Source organism: Corvus cornix, chromosome 9 (assembly GCF_000738735.6).
Source record: "Corvus cornix cornix isolate S_Up_H32 chromosome 9, ASM73873v5, whole genome shotgun sequence".
NCBI lineage: Eukaryota > Metazoa > Chordata > Aves > Passeriformes > Corvidae > Corvus > Corvus cornix.
The window spans coordinates 11,954,104-11,976,701 of record NC_046339.1 but is presented as its reverse complement, the minus strand read 5'-3'; the positions used below and the strand labels follow the sequence as shown (position 1 = coordinate 11,976,701).

General features: G+C 43.9%; 1 protein-coding gene across 1 annotated transcript in view; it reads right to left on the bottom strand.

Moving 5' to 3' along the window:
• Positions 1-22,598, bottom strand: part of LOC104693490 (IgGFc-binding protein-like) — a 58,505-nt gene that overhangs the window by 5,941 nt on the left and 29,966 nt on the right. The window contains 27 exon segments of the mRNA XM_039557053.1: positions 828-993; positions 2,034-2,163; positions 2,765-3,015; positions 4,320-4,461; positions 4,925-5,133; positions 6,294-6,562; positions 7,288-7,412; positions 7,849-8,013; positions 8,651-8,895; positions 9,656-9,800; positions 10,097-10,299; positions 12,411-12,587; positions 13,189-13,283; positions 13,786-13,894; positions 14,399-14,576; positions 14,850-15,097; positions 16,409-16,501; positions 16,926-17,010; positions 17,114-17,373; positions 17,968-18,117; positions 18,305-18,388; positions 18,667-18,938; positions 19,357-19,643; positions 20,003-20,383; positions 20,485-20,684; positions 20,836-21,400; positions 21,750-22,348. Coding sequence (XP_039412987.1) covers positions 828-993; positions 2,034-2,163; positions 2,765-3,015; positions 4,320-4,461; positions 4,925-5,133; positions 6,294-6,562; positions 7,288-7,412; positions 7,849-8,013; positions 8,651-8,895; positions 9,656-9,800; positions 10,097-10,299; positions 12,411-12,587; positions 13,189-13,283; positions 13,786-13,894; positions 14,399-14,576; positions 14,850-15,097; positions 16,409-16,501; positions 16,926-17,010; positions 17,114-17,373; positions 17,968-18,117; positions 18,305-18,388; positions 18,667-18,938; positions 19,357-19,643; positions 20,003-20,383; positions 20,485-20,684; positions 20,836-21,400; positions 21,750-22,348 — 5,833 coding nt within the window.

The window sequence follows — 22,598 nt, the reverse complement described above, 5'->3', positions numbered from 1 at the left end:
GACTGCTAATATAGTTCCATTTACTTTCTGAAAAAGCAATGTGTTAGTGGCTAAGCAATTTCCAAAGGGCTTTCAAAGCAATAGGAAGGAAAGGAAAGGGAAAAGGGAAAAGGGAAAAGGGAAAAGGGAAAAGGGAAAAGGGAAAAGGGAAAAGGGAAAAGGGAAAAGGGAAAAGGAAAGGAAAGGAAAGGAAAGGAAAGGAAAGGAAAGGAAAGGAAAGGAAAGGAAAGGAAAGCCTTTTTCGAAGTTGTGTAATTAGCACAGAATGTTCCTGACCCCAAATATCATGCTCATGTACAGTCAAAAGAATGTCCTTACTTTTTGTGTACTGGTAGAAAAAAAATAGATAGCTATGAAAGCAAGAAAACCAGACTCTTCAAGAACCTTTTCTGGAAGGAACTGTGAATTTATGTTGATGGATTTCAAAGCTACCTTCATATTCCAGAGGAAAGACTAACATTGAATCAGGATTTGCACTCACTCAGACCCATTCAGCACAACATGTATTTATCTTTGCAAGGAACCATGAGCTTGCCAAAAATGTTATTCATCCCTGTGCTCTAACAGTTGTAATGGCTGTGACTCCAAAGAGGGAAACTGAACTGGACTGATGCACTGACAGTTCAGGCCTCTTTTGGCCAGATAGAAGGGCACTGATGGTTCACCTTAGTGATTAACAGGAAAAGTCACTACACAAAAAAAAAAGGGAAGAAGAAAGATGAGACAGAAAAAGGACAGTGTAGTTATTCCTAGAGATTAACTATGGCTTAATTCACTCACTTCTAGTGGCAGTGCTTGCTGTGGATATTAAATAGCAAATCAAGTACCTGAGACGAGAGCTTCTTTTCAGAGGAACTTTCCAGCTTTCACCAAATACATTCACATTCCTCACCCAAACACCATCTGGATTTGTGAAGTCATTTCTGTATCTCCCATCAAAGTCTCCACACAAGCCTTCCACTCTGCTTCTGTAGGTGGTAGCCAGCTTTATGTCTAGGGAAAGTCAGAAGGCAAAAAAGCTGTGACACAGAAATTTTTGTCACCGAGTGTATGGAAGAGGTGGAAATCAATGCCAAGTGCCACATGTCATGATTCAGATTGAAGCTGGTAATGTTACATGGGCTTAAGACGTAGCATATGAGCACAGACCTGAACATAGCTGTTCATACATGTATTCACAGTTTCTGTGCTCTGCAACATGAATCATGATAAAAAGCAATTTCTTGCAAGTTTTTATATAACATGACATCACTGCCTGGGTGCTTTTAGTGCACGCTGTTTACTGCTTTGCAACAAACTGAATGCATCACCCACTTTTTGCCCTTCACTTACAATCCACTTGATCATTGAGAAACAGAATTTCTATAGACAGACATTTGCTTTCTGCAGTTGGAATTTCAGGGTTTGGAATGATGGCCATGTAAATAAATAGCCTGGCACTTTCACCATACACTCAGAAATACTATAGCTATATAGCTATAGTTGTAAATCAGGACTAACTCTGCTTTGAACAGAGGAGGTAATGTGTGTCCAGCTTACATGAGTGACTTGTGTATATGCCTTGCAAAAGTCCTGACAAACACTAAAGAATGGGATTATCTGGAGTAGCCTTGAGAGGAAGTATGCAAAATTATATACTCACAGTGTATAGCTTCAGGATCGCAGTCCTATGACTCTTGTGACTGGGTTAAGACTTCACCCCATCATCCCAATTAGCAATTTAAAGTGATTCGCTTTTGTTTTTATCACTCAGACCTTACTTAACATGAAAAAAATATATGACAGTCTGACTCTACATCTCATTTCTCCTAAGTTCAGTGGGATCCAGAGGGAGAAATGCCAGTTTTATGGCTTTTTCTGGTTCATGAGAAACACTTTTTATTGTTGTTTTCTGGTATTTCATATCCCATAGGACCATAAGCTCAAAGGGTGAAGATTTCAAGTTTCGCCATGGGTTTAAACCTCCTCTGGAATGCAAACATTTTTGGGGTCAGTGCATAAATATTTCTGCACAGTCTTTTAGTATCACTTACCTGCATTTTGATTGCCATCAAAGCTCAGGTATAAGCCAAAATCTGTCTCCAGGTAAATTCTTGTTGTCCTCTGATATATACGAATACCTTCATGAGGCCGAACAGGGGGCCTCACCCTCACACCATCCAACTAACAAGGAAAGAAAAAATTAAAGTTCAATATATATAGGCCAAATTAAAATCTGGTTTCAGTACAGGTCAATGCTACAATTGAATACTCTGGTTTTATGATAAATATATCAGATAATTTAAGAGCATTTATTTTTTTAAGTTAACAAAATCATGAATTGTGGAAAGTGATCTGAACACAGTACTTCATATCATCCTAAGAAATTTCTAGTATTGAGCTAAAAATGTAATAGCAGCTATATATACTTTTACACTCCAATAAGGAGAAAGAAAATTAAATTATCCTATCATAAAACAAACCTTTCCTTACCACTGATAAAAATTTGTGTGGCTTTATTGTAAGCCTTGGGATATTTGGGGTTTCATTGATAAAAATATATTTATTAATTTATTTGTTTGAAGTAGAATTGTATCTTTCATAGCTATGGAGAAAAAAGACTCCACACAACTGAAAATCTCATTTGCAGTTGCCTCATAGCACTGATGTAATAATACAGTTCTCTGTCATACTCTAATTCTTCAAAAAAGAAGTCCATTACTCAAAGGTGTTTTACTCTAAGGGAGGGCCTTTCTTTGTGCTCTGCAGTCAGGGAGAGACTTACCAGAACCTGCTTGTTCTGTCTGAATCGCACTGTGTGGTTGTAAACATTGATGAGCATCTCTTTCAGGTAAGTAATGTGTCGACTTCCACGTAAAGGATAGTTCATGCCTTCAATGCTGAACTGTGTCAGAGTGTCAGGTAAGTCAGGGATGGTCTGAGCCAGAATATATGTGTATTTCCCTTGAAAGTGGTGCACCAGTCCATCGAAGGTGACGTAGTGTGGGTCGCCCATGACCTGGCATCTCCCAAAACCTGAAAGGGAAGAGCTTCATTACTCTCCAGTCTAAATATGCATGTGCCAGACCCCATGCATGGATTGGTTTAAAATGTTAGATAAAAATGGTTGCTGCTAGCATGCAGGTCTGAAAGTAAAGATGGGTGCTCAGGCTTCACTCTAGTGAATGGACACTCAGATGGAGAGGTGGGCAGAGAAACTCATTCCTCTGCTGAGAACCACTGTGAGCCAGCTGAGCTGAAGCAGAACATTAGGGTTTATAGAATTTATTGAGACTAAGTTGTGCACATTAGCCCTCTGCAGAGGAATAACTGCCACAAGCACAGCTTGAAGTGGCCTCACGAGAGATGTTGTTTTCATAACCTCTGCCATGTGTTGTTACAAATTTGAAAAGCAATGTTTAGTTTTGCTGTCATTGATTTCTGGTGAAGTTACTAAACTGATCATTGGGTTTACCAGACCTAACAATCAGATACAGTGACTATCATCTCTGTATTCTCCTTAATCACTGAACACAGAGTAAACGTTTATGCCAGGAGCAAGGCATAGCAAGGCTATCCTTAAAATTGCTGGGGCACCTCTTCTAAGATATATTGCCAAAATGTAGCAGGGGAACACTGGATTTGCCTTATGCTTTTGTGTTGATCCTCAATACAGTAGGACTGATGCCATGCTATTCTTCAAAACTGAAGTGTAGGGACGCTATGCAACAAGCTCTCTCCTAATCAACCCAGCCTCCCTAGAGAATATGAGATTAACTTTGCCTAGCCAACACAAATGTTGAATGAAAAGCACCCAAGTCCTCTGAGTGACCTATGACCTATCTGTCCAGATCTGCTCTGTCCTGGTTTTGCTTATTGGTTTTTGGTTTTTTTTTTTTTTGGCTTTTTTTTTTTTTTTTGGTTTTTTTTTTTTGTTTTTTGGTTTTTTTTTTTCTGTTTTCAAATCAATATGAAATGGAAAAATCAGGGTAATTGTGATAGGATTCCCAAACTGAGTTGTGGGTTCAGTAGACGCAGTGTGAATTTTTAAAAAAAAATTTATTCAAACTAGTCAGAATGAACTGTCAAATTTCTAGATATAAGTAAATTATATCCAGGTATCCATTTCCCTCTACAAATTCTCTGTATGGAATAGGAACCTTCTGTTATGAGAACTGAGGCCTTTTTGTATTCAGTAACATGTTGTCAACAACACAGTCAGAGTTGCCTTCTTTCCCCATGAAAGAGTGGAATAGCCATGAAAGAAAGAATGGACACCCACATCCTCCTCCTTCTGAAGCCCTCAAGTGAACCCCATGTGAAGACCTGCTTGCACATACCTGTTGGATTGCACTTGTGTTTTCCATCTTTGATCACGCAGGTTTCTCTAGAATCACAGCTATAGCTCTTACAGCTGATGACACCATTCTTCTGGCACTGGCATCTTTTGGTGCAGTGTGGAGTTATCCATGTCTCCCCAGCCTGGACACAAGTTGTGTTAATAATACGTTATCAAGGTGCTCAGCTTTGCAGTGCAATGGAAGTTCAATAGCCAAGGGTGTAGACAATAGCTAGGCGCAACCTTGTCCAGTTGGCAATTCCACAACTGCTTAAGTGTAGTTTTGCCGAGAGCCTGGGAGAGGGGATCTCAGCCCATTTATCTTACTGTCCTCAACATGAGAATTTGAACACAAAACCGGACTAGGACAGACTGCCTGAATAACTGATCAATTGACTGGTTTCAAATAGGCCTCAGTTTTGGCCTCAGGTGCAAGCTTCTATATCTCCAAATACCCAAGCCTGCAGCTTTCACTAATCAGATGAAAAGTGTTTAGGAGGTAGACCCTGAAGTCTTTGATCTCTCTCTCTCTTTCATATTAAGATGGATAGGAAACCAATTTTCTACAGGTTTTGAAGTCAGAGATTTGCTCCACAAACTACTTACGCTGTAGTAATTGTTGTCATCATCCCTGCAGCCACAACTGCTGAGAGGCACACAGTTGCCATTACTGAGCACATAATTATCATCACATTCACAGCCCTCTGTGCAGTCTTCTGTCTTCTCACAAAGGGAAGAGGCAAAAATGTCACTGCATGTTGACGGGCAGGGAGAGACACAGTCTTTGTAGTGGCTGTGGGACGGGCAGGGCAATGCTGCGTGGAAGAACAGAGCCGGCGTTATTAAATACGTTTAAAAGTGCCCTGCAAACACTGAAAGCTACACTTTGGCCTATGAAATGGTAGTACAGAACTGCCTTTTGATAGCTGATTTTGATCATCAGCTGGTTTTTATTTAAAAAAAAAACCAACAAAAAACAAACCAAAGAATGCTATCTGGAACTGCTTATTCAGTTTTATTACAGGTATGACTGAACCACCTGGCACAAGATTATCTGGATTCAGTATTCCAGTTCAGCTGCAAATGCCTCTTTGGGCACTGCTAGAAATGACACCCTGAAAGGCAAATTCCTTAAAATATTCAGCTCTCCATTGATGCAAATCAGGTGCAAATTTAGCTTAACTACAGATGTGCAAGAGCAGCAGATATGCATTGTCAGACTGCAGGTTCATCTAGCTCTAAACCCTATTTCTGCCAGTGCCTAGACATGCATAATGTACAGTTCAAGAAACAGTGTAACATGATGAAAGGTTTGTTAGTCCAGTATTTTCCTTCACTCACGGCAAGGAGGAAACTAGGTATTTCAGATCTATTAAACATTGATCTGACTTGGTTTTTAACCAGTTAACTATTTTGTCCTCCACAACATTATGTGATAATCCCACAATATAATACTAAATTGTAAAAAAACTGCCACAGATAAAACCCCACTACATGAGCTGTACTAATTTTTACATAATTTGGTTGTAGCTTTGTTGAACAGGTGGTGTGAGGCACACACCGTGGAAATTAATCTGAGAACAGAGTCTGTAATAAACAACTGGGCAAATTGACAGTTTTCGTTCAAATCACAGTGAGTAGCATTGAGCCCAGTCCCCTAACACAGTATCCCTCTTTCTTTCAGTCTTCTGGTTATACTATTTCTTCATTTTAGGCTCACTACAATATCTCATTTGGTTACTGATACCATTCTCACTCCAAGCTCATATCCATAACTTGTCTAGTTCTGGGTTATCTCTGGGTTTATCTGAACCTGAACACAGTTCAGTGCAGCAATGGAATCATGATAGTAGAATTGCATTTTGGAGAATTTAGATTTAATTTTCTTTTACATAACTTTTTCACCTAATTCTGCTAAGTTTCTCCTGCTATCATTCATTCAGGTTTCAGTTTTTTCACTTGCTTGTGTACTTACGACAGAATGTACTATTTCTCCATTTAATGGTGATTCCATGATTCTTGCAGGTGTCAACATAGACTTGAACTATGTCACAGAGAGCAGACTTCATACCATCATACTGGCACATATCATAGATGCAGATCTCTATGAAGTCGTCAGGGTTGACTAGACTATGGCATACTTTGAATTTGTCTGATTTTAGAACGTTGCACTGTCCTTCAATGACTTGTTTATTCTCAGCAGTGCAAGGAGGATTATCATCTTCTCTTAAGTCTGGCAAACAACTGCAAGAAAGCAATGGACACAGGCTGCTATAAGACAGACTGAAATTGAAAAGTTTGTTTCCACTGAAAAGTAGAAAAGACTGGAGACTATGACTTCCTTCTGTCAATGAATGAAAGACTCGGCAGAAGTAGACTTGCTTGACAACCACCACACTGTGTCTGACACTTGCTACTCTCATTGAAATTGAACCTGATTAGAGGATTGACTTCACAGCTTGACCTTGGGTCTGTCTCATCACAGCAAATTTCTGTGGTGAACTTGACTGAGCCTGGCTGACCTTGGCTTCCATCCATGGGGCTTCCCTGCTTGCCTCGCTCATGTAGAGTGGGATGGACCTCGGATGGTGAGGCCATTGTTTTCTCAGCCATGTTGTCACATATGGCTCCCTGTCTGCCAGGGAGCAGCTGGCCCTCACCATTCCCCAGCACCATCATCCTGCTCTGGGTGTTACCAGTGTAAAATAAACAGAGTCCACACTGGACTGCCCCAAAGACTCATTCCCCAAGTGTGTACGTAGGTCCATAGAACATAGGTAGGTCCATAGCTGTGGTTTCCCTCTGGCCTGTGCAGTGTTTTCCTGTGGGGAATAGCTTCAAATTCAAGAAGAAAAAGGTCTCATGTATGTTGGTTATAGGTTACGAAGTAGCAAAGAGTCAAAACAATTTAAAACAATTCACTGTTTCCTGAAGTAAGATGGGAGGTATGAAAATTATTTAACATTTACCCCTTATCACTGTCTTTCTCCACTTCCCAGCTATTTCCAAACTGTGGGGCAGTGACAACTGTACCATTGGTCAAGGACAGATCATCTTCACGATTACCATTGAAATTACCACACATGCCATGCACCTGCAGATGGAAAAGAACCGTATTTTAAGCATGACCTCTTTGCATCAACTTCCCCAATAACTTCTTATTTGTTGCCTGTGAAATAATGTGACCAAATCACCAACAATAACCAATCCCATACCAGACATTTCAGACATTCTGACTGCACCCATGGAGAAACAAAACAGAGTTTGCAGTAAATCTGTGATTCCCTAAGGTTTCAAGCTGCTATTTCTCTAAGTTAGAAGTATTCCCCATGACAGGTAATTTTCTTTAACTTTCCCCTTGGAACACAAAGAAATTGTTGTAAAGAGAAAAAAAATAGAAAGGAAAACAATTATGTTTTACAATACAGCAAAAGATGCAATAGCAAAACACAGGAATAAAAGGAACTAGAAGTAAATGCACAAAGCAGCGCTTTTGAAACAACTCCAGATATTTGTATACTAAACCTTACCTGTGAGAAATAAGAGCGTGGGAGGGTGATCTCCAGATGGTGATTGCCGTCATATTTCACTATCACACCAAAGTCGGTTTCCACTACTATAAATCTGCCAACATTTCCAATGGATACCCCTTGCAGTCGGTTCTGCACTGGAGTGTAGACTCTCTCATTGTCCAGCTGGAGAGATGTGTCATTTGTCAGTATGGACATTCTTCCATGAAAGCTCACAATCTATATTCCTAGCAGTGCTGAAGATTTCTCTGTGACAATTTTAGCTGTTTACATTTCCACCATTGCATATTCCAGCTATGGGTGGCAGGAATCAGCCTTTTAGCTGAGGAGGGCTGGGCAGGATTCATATCCTCTGCTTTTAACAGGGAGCTAGAAAGATCCCTGGTAGTGAGCAAGGCCTTTCTCACCTATGGGGTAGATTACCTGCCTCCAGTATTGCCATGGCTCCCCATGTTATTTTAGACTGATGCATTATGCCTTGCTCACTGTAGGTGACTGGGTTGATAAAAGCCGTTGAAGTAGGGAGTCCCACAGTCTAATTCAGGGAACAATTCCCCAGTATGGAGGCCCTGGGTTTAATCTCCAAGATATGGACAATAAAACAGTAAGCCCAAACCAGAAGCCTTGGGAACTAGTGAGAAATTTTATTTCCTCATGACATCCATTTAATGGAGGTGCCCACAAGTATTAAGCATATGTATACATATTCTTTAGGAAATGTGAAGATCCTTTTTCCTACAGCTACTCTAAGTGAGCGAATTTTAAGATACTTCTTGCCACAATAAAGAGCACCACCACCTACCAGGATTCCTTTGTTTTTCTGAAGGGTGATTCGTACACCATGCACATCTATGTAGACTTCTTTCAGGTATGTGGCCCCTCTTAGTCCTCTGTCTTCATTCTTGCCAAGTATGGTTATAGGAATGACATTGGTGGCAGTGTTGACAACCTCAACCAAAGTGTAGGTGCAGGTTCCCACGAAAGTGTACTTCATTCCATCAAAAGTGAAATAATGGGGATCTCCTACCACTTGACATGTGGCTTGACCTGAAGGTGAAAAAACTATTTAAGAATTTTGTACTGGATTTCACCATGGACTCAGCTGACCAAAGCAATTTGCTTTAGTGTAGCAACCTCATCCTGATCATTATTATGTGGCCAAACTTCCACAGAGGCATCTCACCTTCATGCCAGTAACATTTATTTGGAAATAAGAAGTTTCCAGAAAGCATCTCCTAAATTTAATTTGCAAATTATATACAGAATGACAACTTGGCAGCAAATTTCTATATTACTTGGCAGCAACAATTTCTATATGCTGTTGAAGCTATGATTTATAGTATAGTTGAGAGTAATACAGAGTTTTTCTACTTATCTATATAAAAATACATTATTAACTGTATAAATATAGATGTAAATATAAAAGTAAATAAAATTACATATATATACATCAATACATAATGCACTTATCATTACGCAGGCCCACAGAAATACAATTCTCACAGAAATGCAACCAAATTTAAAGCTTGCAGCACTTGTGATGTGGGACTTGAATTTTCATTATCAGGACAAATAGAATCCAAGCAGCCTTGCAGACTTTTGGGCAGCATCAGTTTTTGCTGATATTCACTACAACAGGAGGCATCTGTGCTTGCAAGACAGAACATCATGCATTTTCATCTCAGCACTGGCAGCAGTCAGTTGGGACTTCTTTACTATCACATATGAAAAGATATTTATAATAAAGCTAGAAGAAGAGGGTCTAATTATGGAATTGACATTGGGGTGATTTTCAGGCAGGACTTACCATTGGAATGACAGCCCAGCACACCATCCTGAATACTGCACTCCTCTTGGACTCCACATTCCCAGGATTTGCACTCAATGGTGTTATTTGCCTTGCACGTGCAGCGCTCAGTGCAGGGATAACGGGTGAACCAGCTTTCGTTCAGCTATGTGGAAAAATAGAATGTAGCAGCATATATTATAAGATAAATGGGAAGGTAAAACCATAAGGGAAAATCATATTACTACTGTTAGAATGCGCAAGATATATGGTCATTTGGGCAATTGCAGCCACACATGGATCAAGAAAGCTGACAAAGTAAGTCTATTTTGAAATTATTAATGGTGTAAATATGAATTGTGTCATGTTATTAACATGTTTTTTTCCCTCACTGTGATAACGAATGAGATCCCTTGGTTTTGGTTTTTTCCTTTTTTTCTTTAAATGTCTGAGGTGACTTGCCTGGTGATACTGGTTTTTTTCATCAATACAACCACAGTTGCTTTCTGGCACACATTTGTCTCCACTCAAAACGTAGCCTTCCTTACAGAAGCAACCTTCCACTGGCAAAGAACTGCAGGAATCAGTTGCTGAGATGTTCAAACAGGTAGAGGGACACCTAGTACCACAGCTCTTGTAGATGCTGCCTCCAGGACAGGACATTGCTAAATGAAGAGAAAAAATAAGATCACTCAAAAGGGCAATCCTAATAAAAGTTTTCCTGGTTTTTTCACTGTTTTCTCTTGAAAATATACAAAATGGCCGTTAGAAAGTCTGACAGGAGAGTGCTGAGTACAAAGAAATTTCTTGCTGAGGGAGATGGATGGCTTCTGATAGAGGTGGGCAAGACACGTGGGCACCCCTTGTGCTTCCCCTCACAAGTCAAATGTTGCAGGCTCTGTTGAGGGTAGGTCTGATGTGATCACACATGACTAATTGTGCTTGGTTCAGCAAACTTTTTTCTGCTGATTTAAAGGTGTAAAGTGACCCAGTTAAGGAAATAGAAGAATCTTTTGCCATACCAGCTGGTATATCCCCATTACTGTAGTTACTATTTGAACACCTGCCATGTATTCCAAAATAGAACTAAAAATCACACTCTGTCTTTCACTGAGTCTCCTTGAGAACAATATACTTTCACACCCCTCAGCTTATGGTAGAATTGGGCTTCTATCACTCAAAACATGGTCCCCAGGGATAACATTACATTTTACAGAAATCCCAAAGTATTTGTCCATTTCTGTCATCTAAAAAAACACAGGAAAACATGGGTTTGGCTGGATTTTCTTATAAATCACTACATATGACTCTCATTTATTTCTGTCCCTACAACACGGTCTCTTAGTCCTGTGTGACAATTACAGCCAACATCTCCAGTCATCTATCCAGACTTCCATCCCTCGGTCAGGATCTTAATTGAGTTTTTATTTGAATCACTGATGAAAAGAGCACTCAAGAGTCAATCTTTCTAATGTCACTGAGTTTTCTCTATTACTAAAATCAAGCCATAGATATTTAGGTCCTGGCCTATGGCCTCAGACTATGGAGTCTGGATGTCCACAGCCTTAATCTGATTTGGAGGGTTAGAAGCTTATTTCTTCCTCTGTCTTCTTTTTATATATGAATTCTCTGTGCTCTGTCCTTTCAGAGCTGACTTACTGGGTGCTTTATCACAATGATTCTTTTTCCAAACTGACCAGCTCCTAGAACCTGTCCATTTTTTTATGGTTTATTTTAAATGCAGAGCTAATTGTTGATCATATCAAAAAAAAAAAAAAAAAAAAAAAAAAAAGAAAAGAAAAAGAAAAAAGGTGCAGAGCTGCAGAAGGTAGTCCAGTGGTAACTGGTATAATAAAAATTAGTATAAGACAAAAAAAGCATAGAAAACAATTGTGGTTTATTTAAGTATGGTTGACCTTTAGAGGACTTATTTTTTTCTCTCCAGGTGTGTAGTTTGTGGACTTAAATGTCCTTTGGAAGATGCTGCTCAGAGAAGTTGTGGATGTCCCATTCCTGGAATTATTCAAGACGAGGTTGGATGGGACTTTGAGCAAGTTTTAATGTTTTAATGGAATGTGTCTATGCCCATGGCAGGGGCATTGGAACTAGATGATATTTAAGGTCCCTTCCAACCCAAACCATTCTACGATCCTATGATTGTATGTCTGGCAAGCAGGAAGGTGTCCAGTGTTGCTTAAAATCAGCACCAGCGGAACCCCTGGAAAGCTTTATTCTAAGAAATATTTCATTATATTAAATTTACCATAAGGTCATTCTGAAGAGAATTAATTGAGAGATAAGTGATAATACTCAATTTCTTTGCTTTAGAGAGAAATAGAGCACTTCCTAGAAACAGCTGCTTTTCAAGGTCACTTTTTTTTTTTAACCAAAAGCCATTGATAAGCATGTTTTATGGAGGACTACCAGCTCCACTTACTTTGAGGATGGTAGATTTTCACTGAAGCAAAGGGACTGATTTCTCCAATGCAGAAGCTCACATAAGACACAGTTGAATGTAATCAGACTTTTCCAAGAAACTAATAGCAAATTATAAACATTATAGAACTTCAAGGATTTAATCTGCATGTATCCTAATGTTCTCAAAAATTAGTGGTCTATACAAATCTTGGAATAGTTCTGAATCTGAAGCAGACTCAAGACATTATAAAAGACAAACTATACTCAGAACATTACGTAAAATGAAATAACATGCATGGAAAAGATAGAGAACAATGAAGTTAAAATTCAGAATAGGTATTTATATCACAACACTCACGGCAAAGAGTAGCATTCCTCCACTCTATACATATCCCAGCATTGACACACGATTCAGCATAGGCCTGCAGTCCATAGCATAAGGATGTTGCCTGTCCCCCAGTGAAACATACGTCATAAACACAGTTTTCAAAGAAATTCTGTGGAGGCACCTTGGTGTGACAGTCCTTGAAGATTCCTGTGTAAAACAAGAAGGATATATAGAAGGATAGAAAAACCCACTGCAATGTTAAGACTGTGACCACCATGTATTTTCTTTCACAGCAAACACATTGTGAGTGTTCCAGGCTGTGTTAAATAAGTTAATCCAGTATTTGAAATGGATACAAGATGCACAATATGAGAATGGGCTCTCTGGATCAGGTTTTCTTCTTTTTGCATGATTGATACAACATAGCTTAAATAAATCAAGCTTTGCTGCCCAGGCAAATCACTAATTCTACAACTATAGGGACCATATACAGAATTTCAGATAAACTATCTATAATACACACACTGACAGTGCCCTCTGAACTATTTCTTTTAGCAAGCAAACTGATGCTGCCCAGACCAGCTATGGTTCCCTGCACATGTTGTCAGATAAAATTCATGGACACATTGGCACTGTCTGAACAGATGACATATCCTGACCAGGCACCTATGGGTTTTACGTTGGCCATTCACACTGGAGGTTTTATATGCTTCCAATATGAGCTCAGAAAAAGAGACTATACAGAAGGGACAGAACAAGCTAGACCATGCTCCATCACATGGCTCACAGAGATCTACCAACACACTACCTGTTGGGTCTGTGATCATGCCACATGCTGTGTTTTTCTCCGCTTCACTCTCCAACACAGGATCACATTGCTCTTCTGTCCCACCACTGGAGCATCTGGGGAAAGCAAGCAAATCAAACGTGTGTCACAACTCTTACTATCAGATTTTCAGTGGAAAATTAATATATGTCAACCCTGCACAAAAGAGTGCATTTTATTTCAGTCACAAGACTTTATCCAGCTTCTTTGTAAAGCTGATGTCAGCCCTCTCACTGAATGGACTCCTTTTTTGATCCCTTCTGGGTGATTCAAAGGCTTATTCTTAGCTGAAAAAAGAAGAGCTATGGGATCCAAACAGTTATGGTTTCCAATTAGGGAACTGGACTGATGTACCATCCCCCCTCACACTCAACAGACAGTTCCTGCTTTGGAAAATGAGACTTAAAGGAGAGAAGCCCTAATATCATTCTCTGGTTTATGTAAAAGTGCAGCTCCCTACTTCTAATGGGCAGCTGGAAGATGTAGAATGGTACTGGATGAAAAAGCGAGTGAGTAGAAGAACATTTGATTTTAAGAGTTTGCTCAGCAAATGCCATGTGAATAAATTATTATACATACATGGTGTTATTCTGAGGCACAAGCCAGCTTTCTCCAAGATCAGTGGAACCGCTTGCAGTGTCGCCATTGGGCTTTATATTGTCATCATTTGGATCACCATTATAATTACCTGTGAGGGTAAAAAGAGATTTATGGGACACATGAAGTTCAGACCTGTAGGAAAAACCTAGGTTTCTGGCTGTAAAATAAATTAAAATGAGATGGGGAGAATATATATGTAACATCAGTCTGTACTGGGCAAAATTAGAGCAGAATTGTGTTCTGATGACTGACAAGAGCTGCTCTCAGGCACTCGAAGCAGGAAGTCTGTAAGTTCCTATGTAACTAGATTACATGGCATCCAAGAAAAAACTTATCTAAAAGAAACCCTACTCATTTTCTGGCATCCTACATGTAGAATGTTGGACTAAAAATTAAACAGTGCTATTTGCACAGTTATATTCCTAGGTAGATTTACTGCTTTGAAAGTGTGAAAAACCCATGAAGGGGTAATTGAACTAGGAAGCTTCAGATGATCCAAACCAAAGAATAATCAGAAACTCACAAGACAAACTACTCTTGTAATTTCTACATGCTAAGAAAAAAAGTTTAAGTAATTACCAGCACCACTTACCACAGAGGCCACAGAGCAAACCACTGTAATTAGAGGGCACAGAGACTTCTGCGTAATGATTTCCATCATATCTCACCCACAGCCCAAAGTCAGTTTCCAGTAGAACATATCCACCACTGCTTTGAATACTGATCTTCTTTTCCATAAATACAGGCAGGTTCATTCTGCGACCATTCACCTGTACAGCAAGTTGTAAAAGTTAGTGTATGGCTGCTGGGACTCCTACAACTTCCAGCAGCTAGTACAGATTACTGAAAGATAGGATCTTGTGCATAAGGAAACTGGAATTCATTAGAGAATATCTGAGCAAGTTTGTTGGAGATCTCATTAAAAGAGGTAGATACTATTAATAAAAAGACAAAGTTTCGTTATAAACTCTACAGAGGTAATGTTTAATTATCTGCATGTCAGTTAAAAATTATATATATCTTTTAAATAGGTATTTTCTTACATTCACTTTCTTGTTTTTCAGAAGAGAAATCTGATTGTCATAGACTTCCACATGCACTGACTTCACGTAAGAGACTTTGGTGTTGGCTCCTCTGTGCTCATTTGTTGTGGACACATCAAAGTATGGAAGACTCTCAGAGACAGTGCATACTTTGGAGAGGGTATAAGTGCAATTTCCCATGAAATTATGGACTTTGTGGTCAAAAGTGTTATAATGTGGATCCCCAGAGGCGCTGCAGGAAGCACGACCTGTGAAGAAAGGGAAAGTCCCTCTGAGTCTCCACCTCTTGCAGCTGCTTGGTTCCCAGTTTGCTTGTTTTACTTTGTATTTGTTGCTCAGATGTAATAGTGATGAGATCAGTCAATAGCCCTCCAAAGGCCAACCCAGCCTTCTATCTTTGGACCCACAAAGAATCTGTACTCTTGTGTATCAGAAATCTGTGCTAGAGGTTGATGAAGAAAGTTGGGTAAAAGGCATTATTAAGACATCATTATACAAAGTGAAGCAGTGAGTTTTTAGTGTCCAGATCAGAAAGGCTATTTCTGACTAAATAGGAAGAATTTATTCAAAAACTTTACAGGGCTGGTTAGCCAGAATAGACTGCTGCACTATCAACTGTCTGGGTTTCAGTACTCACATCACTTATGGGACTTAAATTGAGTATTGCATTCACAAGATGTTCTTTACACACTCAAAAAAAATAGTAAATAGCCAGTGCTAATATGTACAAATGGAAGTACACTGTGTATGCATTTACATGTGAGGCCTGGGTAATATTTTGAATGCTGATAATTTTGAAGGAAAAAACTTCCCATCACCTCTTAGCAGAGTTGAGCCTGAAAGTTCCTCATGGTATTTACTAACAACAACAAAAAATAAGGAAAAGAGGTCCTTAATCTTTGCTTTTCAATGCCATGTTAAGGTATAGTTACGTTTAGGGATGTATCTACATGTCAACCTTAACTCCTTACAAAGAAAGACATACTTAAAAATTACCAAGAAAAGCAGAAGAAATCTAAACTGAGTAGGTGAGCCAGGACCCTCTTGTACTTAAGCAGATACATATAGACATCAGTGATTAAAACTGGAGTAAGCCAGCTATTAAAAGTTACCTAAACTGACAGTTTAGTACATATCCTATATAATAAACTAGTCTTTCCCAGGAAAATATAATTGGATTATATCCCAAATAAAAAAAAAATTGGAAATTAAATTAAATTTTAAAATATACAGACAATAACATCTGTATAACAGGTGAAAATTTGCCACACAAAAGAATAATTTTAATATATATGGACATGGCAATAAATAGTATGTGAGATAACTATCATATGTCTGGTCTACTCTTAAAAAAACAGCACTGTGGCAGAAGAGACCCATTGGAAGATGTATATAGTTAGAAGTGAGAAAAACTCCCAGAAGAGATGTTCCAAAAGTGTGATAAGCAAGGAAAAGCTCTGACCCTCCAGTATAAAAACTATGTCACTTGGCTATGGGACCTGGATTCAGAAGACAGGGAAGTTCTAAAAGGCAATAAGAGAGATGGGAAACAATGGTACCTGAGCTGGGAGTGGGTCTGGTTGGTGAGGTGGTGAGTACAGGCTGTGTTGTGGTGCCTGGCACAGGCCTCGTGGGTGTTGGTGTTGGCAGACCTAGCACAAGAGAGAGTTAGAGGAGATGTGCACCAACAGGGGAGTTTTGTTGCAGGCAGCTGATTCCCTCACCCTTCTGAGGTCCCCAGCATCATGCCCAGGCATGCCCAGGACAGGGATTGAAGAGTGCCATCTCAGGCAGAGCCATCCCACTCAAGGGCTCTGCCACCAGCTTAGCTGGGTAACAGTAGCAGGTAAGGCACTTCAGTACCTGTGGCCAATGTCTTGCCTGTGGGCCTTGTAACACATGAACTAAAACAGTGATTGCAGGCATTGCCATAGTTCCAGCCGCCCAGAGGAAAGCTGACTCGGGCACAGTCTGCCGCTGTGCCCAGAAACAAGCTGTGCTCCTGCCTCTAGCACAGCCTGCCACCTCAGTCGGTGACATGTCTCAAGCTGCCCTTCCCCAAGCCAAGCCTTGTACCTGCACAGGATCCCTTTTCAACGGAGAGATCATCCAATGCTACGTTGCTCCGCTCATCTTCACCCCATTCTCCCTCCAGCAAAATCTGAGGGAAGGAATGGTTCCCAGCATTAGCTCCTGCTGCATGTGTGAAGAGCCATTAGAAAGCATGGTTCCTCTGAGGTGGCAGTGAGAGCCTGTGGCCTTACCTGCATGTTTCCTGTGGTCTGCACCGTGACCTGTCCCAAGTGCCACCTGTCTCCATGGTTCCCAACTTCTTGCCAGACGAGCACTAGCTCATCACCCTTCTGCACATACACCCGCAGGGCCATTGTTTCAGCAGTTCCGTACATGTGGTACCAGAAGCGGAAGCAGAGTGTTCCTTCCCAGCTACATGCCGGACTGACCAGGTGAGCCACAAAGCCGGGGAGAGCATCAGCAGTCCCTTGCAGGAAGATGTAGTAGCCCTCTGAAACAAAGCACGAGCCACACTGTCACAGATGCATCGGAGCTACTCAAAGCAGCCAGGGACAACCCAAGCACAGTTCTGGGAGCACCGCAGCTGCAGTTTCAGGCAGGCTAAAGGAGGGGGGAGCAAGCACAGCTCCTTCACAACCCTCCCCAGACCCAAATGCCTCTATGAATGTGCTCTCAGGGCCATGGCAGCTGTAGGCCTTGGACTGGGCAATGGCAACACCCCCAAAGCATTGCCACAGTCTTCACATGACTCTGCAGATTTGGAGGACCCTCATCTCTGGCTTCTGGAAAAGCCAGTATCTCGTAACAGAGACACAGACCCATTCCTCTTCCTGAGAGATAGACAGGTCATCCAGCTGTGCATTACATTCTCCCCTGCATGGCAGGTCCTCGCCTGCTCTGCGGGTAGCACGGCCTGATTGCCAGGGCCGGAAATCCTCCCAAAGGGAGCCTCTGGCCCTTGGCAACACTGGGTGAGCTGCTCTGGAGGAAGGCCAGGAAAGATGTGGCCTGTGTTCGCTTGTACAAGTTTGTTGCCATCTTCCCTGGGACACCCCTCTGCCAGTGTCCTGATTGCTGTTCCTACCTCCTGTTGTGTGGTCAGACGAGGGGCCGGTATTGGGCGTGGGCGTTGGGCCTTTGTTCCTTATCCAGTCAATGCTGCTGGAATCTGCCTGGACCCACCCACAGAGGTCCTTGTCAAATGTGCAGGCAAAATTGCAGTCAGTTGGTGGAGCTGAACATGGTGCAGAAAGGAAAGCAGAAATTGTAGAGTGAGGGTGTGGCCACCTTTTCCCCTTGTCCAGCAGGGCTCAGGTACATCCACGTACATCTGTGGCATGCCTGTGGACAGGCAAGGGTGGCCAGCCAAGGGGAAGTGCTTAGCACAGCCACTAAGAAACATGGATGGGAGACAACAGTACCTGTGCTTGTCCCAGGTGACTGTGATGTTGTTGTATGTGGAGGCCGCGTTGTAGTGCCTGGCAAGGGGGGCGAGGTTGTAGGAGCTGGTGGATGAAACAGAGTGAAAGAGAAGTGGATAAGGTATGATTAATAAGGGGGATTTATTCCCAAATGGGGATGTTGCACGCTTCCCAAACACCCCCACACCATTGCAAAGGAAGCGCGGGACAGGGATTCCACCTGTCCGGAAGAGTCTCTTTACACAAGGGCTAGCCCAGCAAAGTGGTTAGTTATGTGATACGTGGGGAAGCCTGCACCAGAACTGCCCCATTCCTTGACTCTGAGATTCAAGGAAATCAAAGGAGGTTGACAGAAGACTTACCACAAACAGTGCCAGCACTCCAGTCTCCCAGAGCAATGCCTGCCTCAGCACAGGCTGCAGCATAGGCCCCCAGGTCATTGCAGAGCTGCTCCGTGCTGCCACCCGTGGCACACTGGTCATAGACACAGCTCTCAAAGTACGTCTTGGGTGGCAGAACTGCATGGCAAGGCTGGAAGGGGCCACCGAGGTGTGTGAGGATTGAACACTGCTTGTTAGCTGCCTCCTCTTCATCAGGGGAGCAGGAGGCAGGTGGACTGATGGATGGGTCGCACCTACAAAGCAGACAGATGGCCCTGAGTTCCCTGCAGCCTGTTGACAGCAGCCACTGCATTTCCTGACCTTCTCCCCAGCCAAAACCTCAGCTTCTGCAGTCCAGCTCCCTCACTAAGACAGGCACCCATAGCTGTCACTTGGAAGGGCGGAACACACGGCCCACAGGTACCATTGCCATCCCTGGTTTCATGTGGACAGAAACAAGTGACTGAGGCAGTTGTGATCCAAGCAGCTTAGGAAAAGCATCCTGCTCAGGCTTGGCCCACTCTCCCTGGGGTCAGGAACCTGCCTCTTCTCCCTTGCCCCATGCTTGCCATCACCAACCCTCCGCGTCTTGATGCCCTTCATAGCTCCCCTCTCCCACACTCCCTTCTGCTCCCTTCTGTCCTTCATCTGCATGATGGAACAAGGACTCACAGCCACTCCTCATCCGGCACCATCCAGCTGGCTCCAAAGTCATTGAAGTCAGGCACAACCACCCCATCGGGTCGCATGAAGTCGTCCTGCTGGCTCCCAGTGTATGTCCCACACAGCCCACAGAGTTTGCCCTTGTACTTCTCAGACACCTTCACTAGGAGCTCATGGTCCCCATTGAACTGCAGCTGCAGGCCCAGCTTGGTAGAAACCCGTACGTAGGAGCCGCTCAGGGAAATGGTCACACCGGGGGCAGGAGAAGCAGGCAGGGAGACCAGAGCACCGTTGATCTGGAGAAGGGGGACAGAGGGAGACAGAAGCATAAAGAGGTGCCCTCTGCTGAGAGGTCACGGCTCCTCACTGGGGTAGTGCCAGTGCCAGTGAGCCAGAAGCACTGCTGGCATGAGAAACCCTGCCCAGGCCTATGAGGGCAGCAGCAACTGTACAGATGGGACACCAGAAGCTCAAGAAAGTAACCAAGAATCTGTGTCTGAACGAGCAGCCATTTCTGCCCCTTTCAGAGCCCTGCCATGCTCTTCTATGGTCATGCAGCAGGCTCAGGGAATAGCAAGCTCTCCCTGGGGACAGAGGGGGATTTAAGGGTGTCCAGGGCATCTGGTGTTCCCAGATGTAGAAATGAGGGGCTTACGTAGACTGCCTTGTGCTCGCGCAGTGCAATGTGGAGGCCTTCGAGGGACAGTGCCACAGAGTTCAGAGCTGTCCAGCTCTGGCTGCCGCGATGTTCGTTGCGGGTGGTGACACTGAACCCGATGGAGGAGTTGTCACAGCCCGTCACCACCGTGTAGTTGCAGGAGCCCTGGAAGTGGTGGAGCTTCCCATCAAAGGTGCTGTAATGTGGGTCACCGTAGATGTGGCAGAGGGCAGTGCTGGCTGGGTAACAGCCCCTCTGGCCATCCTGGATCTTGCAGACCTCATCCTCGCCACAGGACAAGGCAGAGCAAACCATCTGGCCTTTGGCTTCACACCGGCACCGGCGAGTGCAGTTCTCATTCACTGAGTATTCGCCTTCCTGCAGGCGGGGAAACACCAAACCTCAGCATATGAGGCAGGAAGGTACAGGCAGGGGAGTGCTCTGGCAGGGGTGCAAACCAGGGCAGGGTTTTCACTCACAGTGTAGTAGTTGCCCTCAAAGAGGCAGCCACAGTTGGCCTCGGGCACACAGGTGTCTCCACTCAGGAGGAAACCAGAGCTACATGCACAGCCCTCCACACAAGGCTTGGAGCAGTTCTGTGGGGCTTGTTGGTCAGCACAGGTGGCAGGACAGCCGGTCATGCAGGGGTCATAGTAGCTGTTGGGGGGACACTGAAGGGCTGCAATGGGAAGGGGAAAATTAGGACCAGCAAGGCTTCAACCACGGACAGCCTTGTGGGAAGGGGAAGACCAAAGACTCTCTTTGGCCAGATGTTCAGAGGACAGGGTGTGGCCCATTTTCCTTTTGGCAATGGCAAAGCAGGTACTCACGGCAGAAGGTAGCATTCCTCCAGGGAAGCAAAGTCACACCAGCTGCCTGGCACGCGTCAGCATAGGCCTCCAGAGCAGCACACAGGAACTCCTGGCCACCATTCAGGGCACACAGGTCATACAAGCAGGTGTCAAAGTAGTCCTGGGGGTTGATCACGCCGTGGCAACTCTCAAAAGAGCTAGGCCTGGTTGTCAGTATGCCACAGAACTGGTCGGACCTGTAGAGCTTCTCCTCTTCTGCACTGCAGGGTGGGGAGGGGACGGGGACACCGCAGGAGGGGTCACTGTCTGGGACCTGCCAGCTCTCCCCCAGCGCATTGGAGTCTGCGGCTTGCTGCCCGTTGGGCATCATGTATTCGTCGTCTCTGCGGTTGTTGAAGTTCCCACACATGCCACAGGTCAGGTTGAAGTAGGTGGTGGGCACCTTCACCTCCACCGAGTGGTCAGTGTCGTAGGACACTCTGAGGTTGAAGTCTGTCTCCAGGACGATGTAGCGACCACTCTTGCTCACCGTGATGGCCCCTCCCGCTGCACTCACCGGCAACGTCTGGCGCACGTCGTTCACCTACGGGACACACACCCCAGTGGGCCCCGAGCCTGTCCCCGGCCTTCCTGGCTGCTCCTGCCCAGGGAAAGCAGCTGCCGGCCCTGGCACGGCAAACAGCTGCCTGGGATGTCCTCACACCCCCACACCCCTGGGACTCGCAGAGCTGTGTGCTGTGTTCTGCACTCTGCTCAACATGGCCCGTGATTCCCATTTGCCTCTTCCTCCCCCAGCCTCTCCTGAAGGGGAAAACAAAGCGACCCAGTGCCTTCAGGGGAGCCCACTCCCACCTGGTACGTGCCAGGCCCCTCCAGGAGAAGCCAGCCCTGCCTTGTAGCCGCATCATGCTCATGCCAGCCCCACTGCCTACCAGCACGTGGCTCTTCTGCTGCTTGAGGATGACAATGCGCTGTCCGTACACCTCAACCACCACTTCGCGCACGTAGGACACTCGGGTGTTGCCACGGTGCTCGTTCTTGGCCTCCACGTTGAAGTAGGGCAGGGAGGTGATGTTGGAGCACACTTTGGCCAGCGTGTAGGTGCAGTTGCCCATGAAGTTGTGCGTCACCTTGTCAAAGGTTTTGTAGTGGGGGTCTCCGTGGACGTGGCAGATGCCGTAGGAGTGTTCGAGGCACACAGGTTTCCCGTTCTGCACCCCACAGTACAGGCCCTCAGGGCAGGAGGCATTGAAGCACTGGACTTTGCTTCCCCGTGCGGGACACGTGCACTTGGAGGAGCAGGTGTCGTCCGTCCAGAACTCGGAGCCCACGGGGTAGTGCTGCCCATTGTGCCAGCACCCACACTGCTGGCTGGGCACACAGCGGTCATTGTAGAGCAGGTACCCACTGTCACACACGCAGCCCTCCACGCACGGCAGGCTGCAGGTAACAGGAGCCATTGGGTCCACACAGGTGGCAGGGCAGGCTGCAGCACAGGGCTCGTAGTGACTGTTGGATGGACAAGTGATCGCTGCCGAGACAGAAGACCAGGCAATTACTTGGAGAACAGAATACTGCTTTCTGCTGAATATTTCCCTTTGAGAAAGTACCTCTCTCTATTTTCTCTATGATCCCTTTGGCTCCACTTGTGTTGTCAGTCCTACCCGATCAAAATGAAACAGAAAATGGTGCCTCTAATACTGATAACTACCTGTAAATCCCTACAGCCTATAGGGAGAATAGATCTTATTCCCCAGCTCACTCTTCCAATCCTGTCCTGT